At 33.2% G+C, this 16,107-nt stretch overlaps 1 protein-coding gene across 1 annotated transcript in view; it reads right to left on the reverse strand.

Annotated features, from left to right (window-relative positions):
- LOC139523131 (mitochondrial inner membrane m-AAA protease component paraplegin-like) overlaps positions 1-16,107 on the reverse strand; it is a 133,005-nt gene that overhangs the window by 1,430 nt on the left and 115,468 nt on the right. The window contains exons 14-18 of the mRNA XM_071316930.1: positions 12,730-12,845; positions 7,594-7,677; positions 6,489-6,561; positions 5,566-5,723; positions 835-912 (exon numbers count right to left, since the gene is read on the reverse strand). Of these exons, the coding sequence (XP_071173031.1) occupies positions 835-912; positions 5,566-5,723; positions 6,489-6,561; positions 7,594-7,677; positions 12,730-12,845 (509 nt within the window). The remainder of the gene's footprint in view (positions 1-834; positions 913-5,565; positions 5,724-6,488; positions 6,562-7,593; positions 7,678-12,729; positions 12,846-16,107) is intronic.

A 16,107-nucleotide genomic window follows, 5' to 3' on the forward strand; every position in this document is an offset into this window, starting at 1 on the left:
GTGCCATAAAAATATGATTGAGATCATCTTTCAACTATAGGCAACAGATTTCTCTAAAATAGTTAAATTCACATGTAAGTTCAACTTACAATTAAGCAAACAAAATAATTTGAGAGATCACATGCATGGTCTGTCCTTTTAAAGAGCTGTTTCAATGCACTATTTAAAACGCTTCAATAAATTCTTTTATGGAAGCTATCCTATATGTCATTTCCTGACACGTCTAAAAGAACCTCACTAAAACTGAATATTGTTCTTTATGTAGTGTAAATTCTTTTAGTGCAGAAATTATTTTAAATATTTATTAATGTAACAGTTTAAAATGTGAGATCAACAATAAATGAAATTTCTGAAACTGGAGCCTAAAAATAATGCTGATAGAATTGAAAATGCAGGTTCTAACTAATGTAAAACACAGCCACTGGCATTTGTTCACATTAAGATAAGCATTGTAAAAATTTCAGATGAAATATGGCCTATGAAATACTGATGTCCTCTGTTGACCTTTTTGAGAGAAATCTTTCTGTACCACCTTATTTCCCATACTATAACAACGCCAAAACTGAAGTAAAATTACAGTTGAACCTCGTTGTGTCGAAATTGGTTGTGTCTAAAACTCGGATGAGTCTAAGTAATCATACCATATTTCATGCATTCAAAGTTCATGACGACACACTCGACCTCGGATGAGTCGAACCTCGGATGATTAGAATACTTTGGTCTGGTCCCTTCGGCTTCGACACAACGAGGTTCGACTGTATTATAGTACTTTTACTTGCTAACCATACAAACATCATTACATGTATTAAGTAAGTGTTTATTTCTTGTACTTACCAAATGTAATTTGTCTTTATTTTCTATCAATATCTGTTCTGTGCATTTATATGCTCTGGCAATCAGACCTCGTGCTTCCTGAAATCATAATGAATTACATAGACAGGAACTTAAGATTTGGACACTTTAAATCATCACTTTATAACCTCAATCTCATAGAACCAGAGTTTACCTACAGACTGGGAGAAACTCAAATGACTCAATCAAAACCTCTATATTGGAGTCGACTAGGCAACTCAAAATAGAGGACAAATGAGCAACAAGAACTTTGCCAGGAAACCATTAACCAACTCATGGGAGACTGCACACAAGAACAAGCAATATCGTTTACGGATGGATCATGCTTAGGGAACCCAGGACCCTGTGGAGCAGGAGCAATTATCTATGCTGAACACATTAAACCTGCTGCAAGATTACATAGACCTGTGGCACAAAGAGGATCCATCCTTCTGGTGGAACTCATAGCAATTCTCATGGTCCTAGAATCACTGGGGTAAAGCTGATGACCGTAACTGCATTCACGGTCATCCCAAGATGTTGGATGAAAAATTAGGTCAGTTTCTGTATTGTCTGTTAAAGTGTTTCTATATCATTTTCTTTACAAATCATACATTGAAACGATGTAAATTTATAAAAGAATCACTTGGAAATCACTAATTACTTCAGAGAAATGTGCATGAAACGGGAAATTTGATTTGAAAAAATCGTTCAGATGACCGTAAATCATAATCTAAATATTTTCAAGATGACCGTAACATAAAACAAGGAGGACCATGATTGGTAAAAAGATGACCGTAACTTGTAAAGGATGTGCGTAATTTGTAAAGACTGACTGTAATTTATATAGGACGACCGTAACTTTTATAGGATGACCATCAATTCTAAGAAATATCCGTATTGTATTCAAAGCTTTTTTGTTGAGTTTGTCGATATCAATAGGGGTCCGGTTAGCGGATATAAATATGTTTCATAATTTTTTTTAAAACTATAATATAATTGGCCGTATTTTGGATTTATGACAATGATAGTAAATTGCATATTTCTTGTAAATAATGAAATATTTATTGATAATGACGTTAAAATTTTAACACAAATTGACAGCGATACGACGAAAAATTTAAAGAAACATGAATGTGTCCATAGTACACGAATGCCTCATCTACACTATCATTTTCTATGTTTATTGCACTGTGAAAATGGGATAAAACTGTAATTTGCCATAAGAATTAAAAAGATCATACCATAGGGAAAATGTGTACTAAGTTTCAATTTTTTTTTACTTGAAGCTGGACAAACGGACAAACAAACAGACGAACAGTCGAACATACGCACAGACCAGAAAAACATAATGCCAATAAATGGAGCATTAAAAACATTAAAAATACATACGAATATTTGGTAATCGAGTCTGTGTATGGTTCCAGAGGGCAGATTTAAATCTTAATTTGTCTTGATATATGCAAGTGGAAACAATTTTGAAATAGAACAAAAGAATCGAAGCTCTTTGTTTATCGAGAAAGCAATAAATGTTTACTGTAATGTTTGATATAGTATCAAAATTTTAAAAAGTTAATAGAAACAAATAAAACGACAATTTTCTTTACTTTAAAAACACCATTTGCATAAGTTTTCAATGTATCTATTACATAATAATGCAAAACAATAAGATATCTAGTCGACGACATGGGTATCTATAAGTTGGATGTAGAAAATGCATAATCTACCTTTTTTTTTACCACGGACGGAGAACATATCAATCTTTTAGTTCAGAAATATTCGTGTCTGCCCTTCCATTATGTGAATAAGAAAAAATTCCCCATAAATAGGTAACGATTGTATCGAAAAGAGAAAATCGAGTGCACCTTTTTATGTTAGGGCATGTTTGGGGTGTATATTTTGTCTTTAAAACGTACAAAGCAAGAGTATTTGATATAGCATCTCGCTTCAGATTCTATCATTTTTATATATCAAAGCTACAGGTTGACTTTATAACGTAGAAAAATGACAGTACGAAAAGATGAAATATATGGGCCAAGTGAAATACCTAGTATCTAATGAATCACAAAAACAGAGTAGGTGTGTTCGAATTGCTATTTTTTTCTAAAAGTACTTGACGATAGTCTTTTAATTTGGATGGTGAAAATGGATATCTTCGAAAAAATATGATTTTCTTGCGTGTGATAACTAGGGTTATAATCTTCAACCACTGAAAATGTTTAGTCTGCCCTTCCACGAAATATTTAATTAGAATTTTTTTAAATGCTTAAGAATTTTCGAAAATTCCACCTGACATCCAAACAGACAATATTTTTTAAGTTTAATCAATGCAGACAAGATCATTAACTGATGCTCATTAGCTAGTAGATACATCTGTCTTTTAAAATATAACTGACATATAACGATCGATCGTAATGGTGCTATGTGGATAAATTTATCAGTTTTCAAGAGCAAAATTGGCAGAGAGTCATCCCTACAGTGGCTTCCATTTCTACGATTGTGAGCATGAACTGGCGTAATAGGGAGATAATTTTGAAGAAGTAGAATCCTGACTATATGAATAACATTTCTGTATATATACAAATAACCAACAACGTTCCCCCTTGTGATACGCTATTCGTACAAGACTATTTAAAGGATCTACTTTGCTGGAGCTCACCTTCACTAGTTTAGTCGTATGATATTTTCAAAATATTTCTGTTATTTTATTTGCACGAAAAAATGGAAGACGATATAATATCAATTGATGTACATGCATTGGGATTTTTAAAAATGTGTATTTATTATATGTCATTAAAAGGAATCCCAGAAATAAAAAAAAAATCTTTTGTCGAGCAGTTGCATGGAGGCTGTGCACAGCATTTTTGCATTATACTTGTAAAGTGTCATTTTATCGAGCTTTTGTAGCATGTTTTCCCTACCTGTAAATTTGCATGTCTTTTTGCAAATTCATTTAAAAAATAAATAAACCCTCTACTGTAAAAAAGATACATATGGTAATCTTTGCATTTGAAGCACGTCTTATTTTCTTCTACCTATAGGATAATACTCTCATATTAATATGTTTATACCAACACGATTAATCATTTGATACAAAAAGGTAGTTATATAAACACGGATATTTCTTAGAATTGAGGGTCATCCTTTAAAAGTTACGGTCATCATTTACAAATTAAGGTCATCTTAAAAGCAATTACAGTCACCCTTGTTATGAATCGCTAATTCTGTTACGGTCATCTCGATTGTGATTTACGGTCATCTGAGCGATTTTTTCAAATCAAATTTCCCGTTTCATGCACATTTCTTGGAAGTAATTAGTGATTTCCGACTGATTCTTTTATAAATTTACATCGTTTCAATGTATGATTTGTAAAGAAAATGATATAGAAACACTTTAACAGACAATACTGAAACTGGCCTAATTTTTCATCCGACATCTTGGGATGACCGTGACAGAAAATATTTACAATGCAATACAAAAAAATCAAAATTTTCTCTGACAGTCAAAGCGCCGTGGGATTACTTACACTGAACTGGGCCCTAAACAGCTACATCTCTGTAATAAGAGAAATAAAAGAAAACATTGAACATCTTAGGCAAAAACGACTAAATGTAATTATATCTTGGACACCAGGACATGCCAACATAGCTGGCAATGATGAGGCTGACATCCTTGCAAAAACAGCGGCAGAGGAAGCAAAAGAACTACCACCGGAAAATAGCGTCATAACACTGCAGGACGTCAAACAAGCAGCATATAAAAGTACAGGAAATAAATGGCAGAGAAGATGGAAAATATCTGAGAGAGGCAGGGACCTTTATGAAAAAATACCAACTACAAAACACTCAATTATGTATGATTTCCAAACTAAAAGACATTTCAGTATATTCGCCCAACTAAGAACTGACTATACAGAACTCAATTACTACAAGAACCGAGTAGGCCAAACCAACGCCATAGAGTCATGCAACTGTGGAGCACCTGAAACGCCTCAACATTTCCTTCTGGAGTGTCCCTACTATGAAAACGAACAAGAAGATATGTTACACCAAATATCCAAAGAGGTCGGAGTCAGAAACTTGAATTTAGCTACTATGCTAACGAGACTGGACAGCAAACACAAAAGAGACAAAAGCCAAACTACAAACAGTGTCACATTACATTGACAGAACTGGCAGATTTAATACTGCTGTTCCATAATCCCACTCTTAACCAGCGCATACCAATTTAAAAGCACAGAGAAGAAAATACGTCGTGAAAAATGCACCAGAGAGAAAAACCGCACATTGGGACAATTCGTGCCAACAGGCCTTAAGATTGAGGAGTGAGGAACCTACCCACAAGACAATGGAAGCAAATCACAAAAGTAAACATTGGCAAATAATAACTGAAATCGACTAATAAATAACTAATAAAACTCAAAATTGTATTTATTCTTTTTTTGTTTAACAAAGGATTATGAACAGTTAAGACATTTAGTTAACAGTTCATTTGTTTTCTAATTTTCATCCTCATATATTTTCACATCTGGATAGAAAAACCAATGCTTACATCAGTCATTTTCTCCAATGTGTAGACTTTAAATTTTTTTACCCTGGCACTAGATCTCCCCTATAAGTTGGTATCCTTTTCAGGATCCATTATTTTACTGCCAAAGTTTCTAATACCAGAGTATCAACGGTAGTACATAAGTTGGACCTTCAGTCACCAAAGTACCATTAAATTATACAAACCTCATCAATTATGGCAGCTAGTTTTTTACTGTATGGTTTGGTTCCAAATCCTCCATCCTCATCTGGGAAAGATAACAGACCTACTCTTTCATTCATACCAAAAGATTTAATCTGTAGGTAAGCTATCTTAGATATCTTTTTTAAGTCGTCCTCTGCACCTGAAATGCATGATAAGATGCATTAAAACTTAGTTGATTGTATATCTATGGCATTTTCATAATAAATATGCATATATTACTGTTTTTATGTCCTTATTATTGATCTGGTGAGTTGAATCCTTTTCAGTTGATTTGTATAGTTTGTTCGTATATTGTACTGTAACACTACTGTTCCAGTAAGGAGGGAGTGTTTGGTGCCAGCAAACATGTTTAACCCCACCACATTCTGTATGTGCCTGTCCCAAGTCAGGAGCTTGTAATTCAGTAGTTGTTGTTTATTGCTGTAGGCTGTTGGGGTACTCGTTTGAATTGTTTTACATTTGTTGTAAACTTCTATGTCTTTGGTCTCTGGTGGAGAGCTCACTCATTGGAAATTATACCATATCTTCTTATCATAATATATACATATATGTTCAATACTTTTTCTGATGAGTTTAATTTCAGTGGTGAAGGTCAAATAGACAAACAGACAAAACGACCAATGGATGAACAGGGTGATTCCTTTAACCTTCTAAAACTTTGGTTGTGCAGTCTATATTAAATTTTAATAATAGGAAGGCATATTTATATGATCTCAAAAAGTAAGTACAGTACCAGAACCTAGAATGACAATTTCAACATTTTTTGTTTTTGTACACTTCTAAATTGGTAACTTGTCACACATTCTTATTGAACATGATATCGCATTATTGTTTACAATTTACCTAAAACCTGTGGACTGAATGAGTTATAAGATCTTATAACACTTCTACATATAACATATACCTGTAGTTACTTTGTTGAATATCAAAGATTCTGCGACCCTTCCTCCTAAACCCACACATATCTGTTCAAACAACTGAAATAGAAGTCAGAATTTTGGCAGTTATAATATTTTCAAGAGTTAAATACAATTTGATCAGTTCTATAAACATGATTAAATTTGTTATCTGATATGGATATACCATGTTTCCCAATCAATGAAGTTCTAATCATAATATGGATCTATTCTGTTGTTCTCTATGTGTTTTGTCACTTTAGGGATATTAGTGTTCATGGCCTATTTTTGAAAGTACCTATTAAATTCATTTTCATATTTTTTAGAGGCAAAATGGATTTGACATATTTTTAGACACCTGTCTATTGTTGAAGAATGTATGTTGACATTCAGATATCTTTTGGTTTTTAGTGTCTTTGGGTTACTGTTTCATTGGTATACTGTAAACCACATAATTTTAATTAGCAATCTATTTTTTATTTATTATATATAAATAAAAAAATAAAAGCCAATGTTTAACATCTAAATTTATAGGAATACAATAAAAAATAAATGGGGAATGTGTCAATGGGACACTGATGATGCCCCCATTTGCATATCATATAAAGTTATAAAGGAACATAACTGAAGAACGATAAAATTGACGCTACCCAAATTTGTACTTGATCTGATTTTTGTGGTAATTAGTATTGTATATAAGTTTCTTAAAATTTGGTTGAGGCAAACTTAAGTAAGAGAACGGAAACGAAAAATTCAGCAATTTTTTCATTTGTAAAGGGGCATTACTCTAGAACAATAAAAGTGTCATCCCTAAAATTCAAACTTGATCAGTACTTTTTGAGTTACTAGGCATTGTGTATAAGTTTCATAACATTTTGTCGAAGCTAACTTCAGTTAGAGACAGAAACCAAAAATCAGCAATTTTTCCATTTGCAAAGGGGCATAACTCTAGAACCGTTGCAAAATAACGAAAATCAAAATTGACTGTAAAGGTCTACGTGGCTATATATTTTGTGTGAAAACATTTTTTGACCATGTTTACAGTATATCCTACATCCCCTTTGATTCATTTTATAGAATGAAGTTATAATAAATGTAAAAGATCTTACATACCATTTCTTTAGATATGAGTTTTCTGTCTTGTGGTGAATATCTAGCAAAGCCAAGTACATTACTTGTCCTTGGAATAATCGAAATCTGAAACACACATACAATATGACAGCTATAATGTGATATTATTATATATTACTGATCATCTCTCTGTCAAACCTTGAAGGCAAAATAAAAAGGATGGTACAGCTCACTAAAGCATAGGTTTTTTTCTATAGTTTGGTATGCAATGTATCCTTTTCTTTCACCACCAATTCAAGCATTATTTTCTTTCTCCTATTGTAATACCCACTTTAGGCGAGTGATATGAGAGCCAAATTTACATTTTTAATGCACCTACCTAACACACGGCTAAATTATATATCACTAGAAAGCTAAGAATGTGTACTTTCTAAATATCCCGGTCGTCAAAAGAAATTATGGTGCATTTTTTTTTAAATCGAGGTCAAAGGTCATGGGTGGAATTTCAATTCACGGATACTTCCAGTTGTAAAATCGAGTCAAAACAAATGCAAAAACGAAACAATTTTATAGGAATGCTGTATTACTGTTGGGAAAATATATTTCTATCATAATATTAATTAATTTTGGTTGATTTTAACGGTAACACATGTTACATAACGTTTTCTCTCGGAGTCTTTGAAAATCAACCATTTAAGTCACACAAATGTATCTGTAGTCGCCATTGCATTATCTAAATCTTATAATACCTCCATATCATTTGATTGCACGTATTTACAAACATATATCTGCAAATTTGATATAAATAATCCGAAACAAAATATTTTAAGCAAGAGGTAAATATAACATATGACGTATTTTTAATTGTTTAGAAAAGTCCCATGATGAGCTGTTCATTAAAATTGAGGAAGCGTATGGTCTCCTGTTAGTTTGAAAGCCTGCCAACCGTTTCAAGATCAGACAACCATAGAGCAGATTTTCTTTTATTATTGTAGTGCAATATGTTGATATATAAAAAAGAAGATGTGGTATGATTGCCAACGAGACAACTATCCACAAAAGACCAAAATGACACAGACATTAACAACTCATACATCACTAAATCAGATATGATAAGAGTACTAACAAACATAACTAAAATGAGTAAAGTGCTACTAGTATATTTATATCAACAAATTGATAGTTTTAATATAAAACACCACAAGGAAAATATGATCACTCATTGTACGTCAAACTGTGTTTGATTTTACTTCAGTCGGCTGCCGTGTATCTGAGATATATAATTAATCAAACAACACTTGACAAAGTAGTTTGTACTCTTTTTAAATTACGCTAGGGATGACGTTCGGCTACTTTGGCACTAAGTATTACTTTTTTTTTTTATCTTGTTTCACCGCTTCAAATGGAGGACAAGGCTATCCTAATATTGAACCTTTTATTTGGCTTTCTGATGTTAAAATCCCGTTAGCGTATAACCTAAATGATCGAAACGTCGGACCGATGGGATGTTGGACCATTTAGGTGTCGGAATATTGCGATATCGGAATATTATAGCTTCATTTAAACTTGTAATCTCATCATTCTTATCGGTCAACATATCCTTACAAAGACAACTTTCTTGGCATGGGCATATATCAGTACAGCAGAGGTTTTGCTCAAAGCGGACACAAGATCTACTATACAGATTGAATTAAAAATTTGGAATGGACATGAGGGATTTGTCAAAGAGACACCAACGGTTAAAAAGCAGGCAACGGCCAAAAACCACCAATGGGTCGTCAATGCAGCAAGAAACACCCAAATCTGGAGGCATTCTTCAGCTGGCCCCTACACAAAAATGTACTAGTTTGAAATGATAATGGACGTCATACTAAGCTTCGAAATATACTCAAGAAGTTAAAATAAAAGTTTTACAAAACTAAGAAAGGCCAGAGGCTTCTGACTTGGGACAGGCGCAAAATTGCGGCGGGGTTAAATATGTTTTTGAAAATCTCAACCCTCCCCCTATACCTATACCAATGCGTGAACAGATCAAATCTTGAAGAAAGTTGAATGACATCATACCGGACCGATGTTGCCTTTTAGCCAACCAAAGTCATGTTATTGTTTCTGTAGTTAGGTCGACATTGTCTTGGATAAAAGTTTAACCCCCAGAAGAAAAATAATGCCATGTAGAATGGATGCCCCATTTTTATTGTTTCTAATCTCCTGATCAGTCAAACTTGTTGATAGTTATCAAAGGTGTGTCCATAAATACGGTGCATTTGTAGTGATAAACCTAAATGAAAAAGAGTAAAAAAAATATTTATAGATAATATACATTCTACTAAAGCCATACATCTAAGAACTTTGTCAATAGGAATATCGTAGGCTTTATTAACTGCCGCAGATGTGTCATCATCTAAAAGCTTAAGACAATACAGAAATGATTTTAAAGCAGATGGCATAATTTCAATTGAATAATCCAGTGAAATGTTTTTAGATAATGGATAAGGTGATTGGATTACAACTCTACCCTATATCTGCTTCCGTAAAATACTAGTAGCTGCATAAAGTGCTTGCAACCAGTTTCGCAGTCACTGCTCAGATCTTATATTTTGACAGACCGTATATCACAGTCATTTTAAACGGGTAATTTTCCGTCATTACGGCATAAGACAAAATTATAGAGCTACTGTATACAATATTGGATGCACCTTGGCCTTGTTGAAGCTGTATACATATAACTATAAATTGACCATGGTTTTTTAGTTTTTGTTGAAGCTGATCATATGTTGTGTAGTTTTCTCGGCGGCGATCCTCGGACAGAAATTAAGCCCTGTCCACTGATCAAGTAATTAAAGTTGTTAACCAGAATACTTCCTTGTGTACAGGCACGTCATCTTTAATCGTCGAAATGTCAGTAAAAGCTGTTTTATGTTCAGAACTAAATAGCTCTTTAATTTCTGATTTCAAATTTTGTAGCAAATATTTAGCGATGCAAGCTCGATGGTATAAAGATTTAATAGTAAAATTATGAGTTATTTTGTAAATCAGATCATTGTAGGAGATATATGTAGTAACACTCAAAACAGCTCGAGTTTGCTCCTCAGAGGATACCTTATGAAGTTGTTTAACTTGCTTATAGGCTTTATACATTTGCAACATATACAAACAGACAAATTAGAATGAGTTGTAGATCTACTGCCCTCGTTGATATATGAGAAGAGACTGGTCGGTAGAATTGGTACATGTAGTACAAAGTCTTTGTACAGACAAAACAGAAGATGATAGGTTGTGCTTACTTTTGAAATATTTATAGCAACTCTTATGATATTTTGTATTTTCAAATGGGATGTTTTCATTTTTTCCATATTCATCGTTCTGTAAACTTTATCTTTTCGTTTTCCCACTGCGGCAATACAACTGTATCTTCATTTTAAAAGTGTTTAACTACATAGTTTCTATGTAGAAAATACATGACAGACTATGCATCTGTGTCAATAAATGGATATTTTTTTTGCTTTTCAGCAAAGGAAGAGTTTCATTGTGAACTGGACTGTGAAAATTTGACACGACTCGGAATATTTTCTACAGTTTTCCGATACGATTCCTTATTTAGAAAGGGGTGAATTCTACAGAGCTCAAAAACTATGTTTTACTTTGATTTGATCTTTATTTCGGACGATTTTATATCTATTTAAGCTACACTGAAGTTAAAGATAGAAATAGAGGCGTTTAAATATAATTTATCGTACCTAAAAGCACTATTGAGTACACGGAAATCGACTAATATATTCAGTAAAAAACGATAACGAAATAGATAAGGGATTCCGGAAATTATAGTGATTTTACCCAACATCATAAAATTACAGAAATTCGTGATTTCAAGAAATGTTGAGATAAAGTCTTGATCTTGAATGAAAAAAACGATAACTGACGAGTACTTTGGTGTGTTCTAAAACGGATAGAGAGCAAAAACATTTAATAAAAATTTAATTGTAGATCCGAAAAGGTCGGGATTATGAAAATTTTGGTACAAAATGTCAAATATTTAGAAGGAATACAAAAGCATGCGGAGTTACAGTTATAAATATTGTTTTTCATTATTTTAAGAATCTAATTCACTGAATTATTCTGTCTAAAAGAAGAGATACGACTTATTTCCTTTGCTTGAAAAACATGTCGTAATTTTATAATTTTCAACTAATTTGTGAAATAAACGTCAATTTTACAAAAACTGCACCGTACGATTTTGTGACGACCGGGCAAAAATCAAAGTTTAATCATTATTCTTTCATTTAAAAAAAATTAGCCGTGTGTTAGGTGGGTGCATTAAAGTCCTTAACTAGACGTCTTTTTCAAATATTACATTCGCCTACTTGTAAGACATTTACTTTTATTCTTGTACCTTGATGTAGGAGTCAGACCTTACATTTTTGTTACGTTGTTTTTCTGCTTTGTATTGATCCAATGAGTAAAGCCCTTTTCAACGAATTTCTTTAGTTTGTTCTTGTGTTGCACTGTTAAACCACTGTCCCAGGTTAGGGGAAGTAAATCATAAAAATACCTCAGAGGAAAATTCAAAACGGAAAGTCCCTAATCAAATGGCAAAATCAAAAGTTTAAACACATCAAATGAATGGATAATGGGGAGAGTTTGGTGCAACCAAACATTTTTAAGTCTGCCACATGCCATAGGTGCCTGTCTGAAGTCAGGGGCATGTAATTTCGTAGTTGTTATTTGTTGCTATGTATAATATTTGTTTTTGCTAATTATTTGGTATAAAAATAAGGCTATTAGTTTTCTAGTTTGAATTAATATTGTTTTCCATTCGTCATTTCTGGGCTTTAAATAGCTTACTATGCAGTATGGATTTTGCTCATTGTTGAAGGCTTTACAGTGACCTATATTTATTTACTTCTACGGCATTTGGTCTTTGGTGGAGAGTTGTCTCATTGGCAATAATACCACCTCTTCTTATTATTTTAAAAGAAATATCAAACTGATGTTAAATGAAATTCTAAATGTGTCAGCCAAAAATCATTTCCTCTATTGCAACCTAAATATAGCTCCATATGAAAACGCTTGCTGTAAGTGTTGAATGCACAAACAGTACATGTAATATCAAGCTAACAGATCATTTGTCTTTTGATTCTGCGCAAAAAAATGGCACATAGCAATAGTCATGACACTAACCTTCAGTACAGCATCTGTACTTTCCAACATCCAGCCAACTAAAGCATGACCTGACTCATGGTATGCTGTTATTTTCTTCTCAGCTGGGCTCAAAACTGATGATTTTTTTGCTACACCTATATTAAAAATTAGCACACTTGTTTGAAATAAATCTGTATAAAAATGTCAACCTAGTCTATACATAGACAATAATAGTGCATTGACTTGACATATCAACAATATAAGGATGAGGCTTAGAAAAGGGGAAATGCGAGGCTGTGCCGAGCATTTTCCCCATTTTGGGCCGAATCCTTATATCGTTGATATGTCAAGTCAATGCACTATTATTGTCTTTATACTGCAATCTAAAAAAAAAACATTTTCAATTGTTGTTTATTGTGTTAATGTTATTTTTTTTATTTAAATATTGGGAAAATCCCCCTTTAAAAAGGCCTCATATCACACAGACGGAGAAATATAAAACACGATGAAATGTACATCATTACCGCAATCAATGGTGAACGAATTCATTGCAGACTAAAATATCAACAATAAACATAAAACATAATGATTTATAGGTTGCAAACAAAAAAATATTAAAAAGTGAAATATGTTTTCCCAAAAATTGCAAAAGAAACAAGTTTCAGTCGTTAAACGCATCGTTGTTTACATTGAAAAATAGAACAGGTTGAAGAGGTCGTATGAATAATTAAACATAATTTCGACAATTTCTATTTAAATATTCATGAGGAAAAGTGATATCAGGTCAGTGACTGTATATGACATAGAAATATACGGTCAACGCATTTTGACTGCTCAAATAGAACGAGTGCAGTATAAATCTCATTATGGGGTCCAAGTAAGTTAAAAATAGATAAGTCTATGTTTACTATCTTCATTTAAGATATTTTGCTCACAATGAAATCAACATTGGTAGGCTCTTAAAAAGTGTCCTGAAGTATCTGTACATATAATAAAAAAACGAATCTCTTTTATTTTCGCTCATTCAATCCTTAATCATCCACTATTTCCTTTAAATCTCAACCTCTGTTTTCTGTTTTTGCTATTAAGAAATCCTCACAATAAAATGAAGGCATCATTTTAAGCATACCTCACTAGTAATTCAAAGTATCAGAAAATAGGCAGAACGTATTTGACATACTTGAAAAGTGTCAAATTGCTGATTAAATGCAAATTAAGTAATTTTGTTTTGTTCTTTTTGACAACAGTGTTACAAAAATTTATAAGTGCATTCAACATATAAAAAATTCGAAGTACACAAAATGTATTGGCATTCAGGAAGGAAGTGTCTGAAAGACCCGAAAAATCCTCACACATTTCAAACTTCTGAACAAAAATGAAATAATTTTGTTTTGTAATGCCAGACGCCAGAGAAATAATGTGTGACAGAATTTTTTTTTAGTTAAACAGACAAACAGATGGACAATTTAGCCCCATTCCATGAGTAAAATGTATAATAAAATATAAGGATTCTGGATTTGACAGTAAAACCTGGTAAATCTGACTAAAATATGAATATTCCAGTCATTGAAAGTCAACTGCTGGTTAGATACTGTTTCCAGAGTGTACTACAGTTTTGATGCATGCTTTGTACTTACATTTTTGCTCACGTGGATTTTGCTATTTCCACGTGCCCACCGTGGGCGTGGCACTGAGTGGGCATTACCTGTCCACGGGGGTCCACGTGTCCACGTGTCCACGCGTTGCCGTGGACAGTTGTCCACGCGTGTCCACGCGTTGCCGTGGACAGTTGCCCACGCGTGTCCACGGGTATACGAGTGGGCGGAAGTTTATCGATCCATGTCTATTGCGTGTTTTACACGAGTCAGCAAGAAGCTTTAAATATATACAATGTAACAGATATGGTATGATTGGCAATGTTCGAGACTACTCTTTACAAGAGACCAAATTTGACAAATAAATTTAATTTTTTTCTTGGGTATTTCAAATATCTGTTATTATAATCCTTGATAATAAAGAATCTTAATTTTAATATTAATCAATTTCAATTTTCACCTGATTTTAAAAGATGAAAGCAGTTCAGAGATGCAGCTTAAATGAGTATTTTTAAATACCGGTAAATATTTTGATCCCGAAATCCCGGACTTAAAAACACGAAATCCCGAAATCCCGGGCTTAAAAATACGAAATCCCGAGGTTCCGAAATTCGAAAAAAGAATTCCCGGATCCCGAAATGCATTCAAATAACATCATACAGATGTTAGTCGTTTCGATTTACGTTATTTTCTCTTTTAACTTTTTTTATCTGACATTAACAAAACGAAGGCTGGTCATAATTAACGGAAGTCGGAACAAAAGCCAAAAAATTCTAGTAGAACACAAGAAAAAACAAAACCGGCATTTCTCGCCTAAAAACAACCAACAGTACAGTACAAAAATTATCATCATCACCAACATCAGAAGTCGTTTTTAAATGACTTCCTAATATTATAATTTAAGTTACACACGCTTTTTATGATAGTGACTCTGTCCAAGCGTGAAATACTCTTCCTTCAATTGACGCAGGTGAACTGTACTGCGCATGTCATGTATACACAAATCAATAAATCAGGTAACTTTGTATTACAAAGTATTGAAACATAAAATTGACCTATATAAAAAAGTTCAACGAATCAATCGAGCATGGAATAGAAAACATTGTCGTGAAATTTCTGTTAAATATACTTACACAATGTTATTAAGATAAACTATACAAATAACGTCTCCCATTCAACTATGACATTATAATGTCAAAAAGTAATAAAACAATCAACAAAATGGAACACAACGAAAGACAGAGATCGTAAATTTTATTAAGAAGAATATAAAGTAAAAAAAAATCCAAAAAAAATCGGTGGTTTGATTCCCACCTCTTGTGTTGATCCTCTGTACCTGAAAATAAAAATAATTGCAGTTACAGCTACAGAAATCTTAATAAGGAAATGAATGCTGTGAATAAAAAGTCGTAAATTTGCATCGGATTTGTGTCCGACATTGTGCCCACTGTCGTCCACGGGAACGCGTGGACTTTCGGTCCACGCTGACATGTCCACGGCCGCCCACGCGGCGGAGTGGGCGACCCGCCCACGGTGGGCAGAGGGCGTGGGCACATGCGTGGACGTCCGCGGTGGGCACGTGGAAAAAGCAAAATCCACGTGGCCTGTTGTGTAGCTTCGGTGTAAGGTGTGCATCTTGAAAATCGTACTTTTTGAAGAAGAAAAAAATGATGATACTAGTCTTTTCTTCACCGACTTTTACTAATCAATTTTGTTTTTAAATACTTCAAAATATCCTTCTATTTTTTAATTCATTACTGTAAAATTCGTTTAGAACAAAAATTTAAAAAACTAAATTACTTTTAAAAATCAATATTGAAGT

The sequence above is a fragment of the Mytilus edulis genome, chromosome 5, assembly GCF_963676685.1.
Source record: "Mytilus edulis chromosome 5, xbMytEdul2.2, whole genome shotgun sequence".
Lineage (NCBI taxonomy): Eukaryota > Metazoa > Mollusca > Bivalvia > Mytilida > Mytilidae > Mytilus > Mytilus edulis.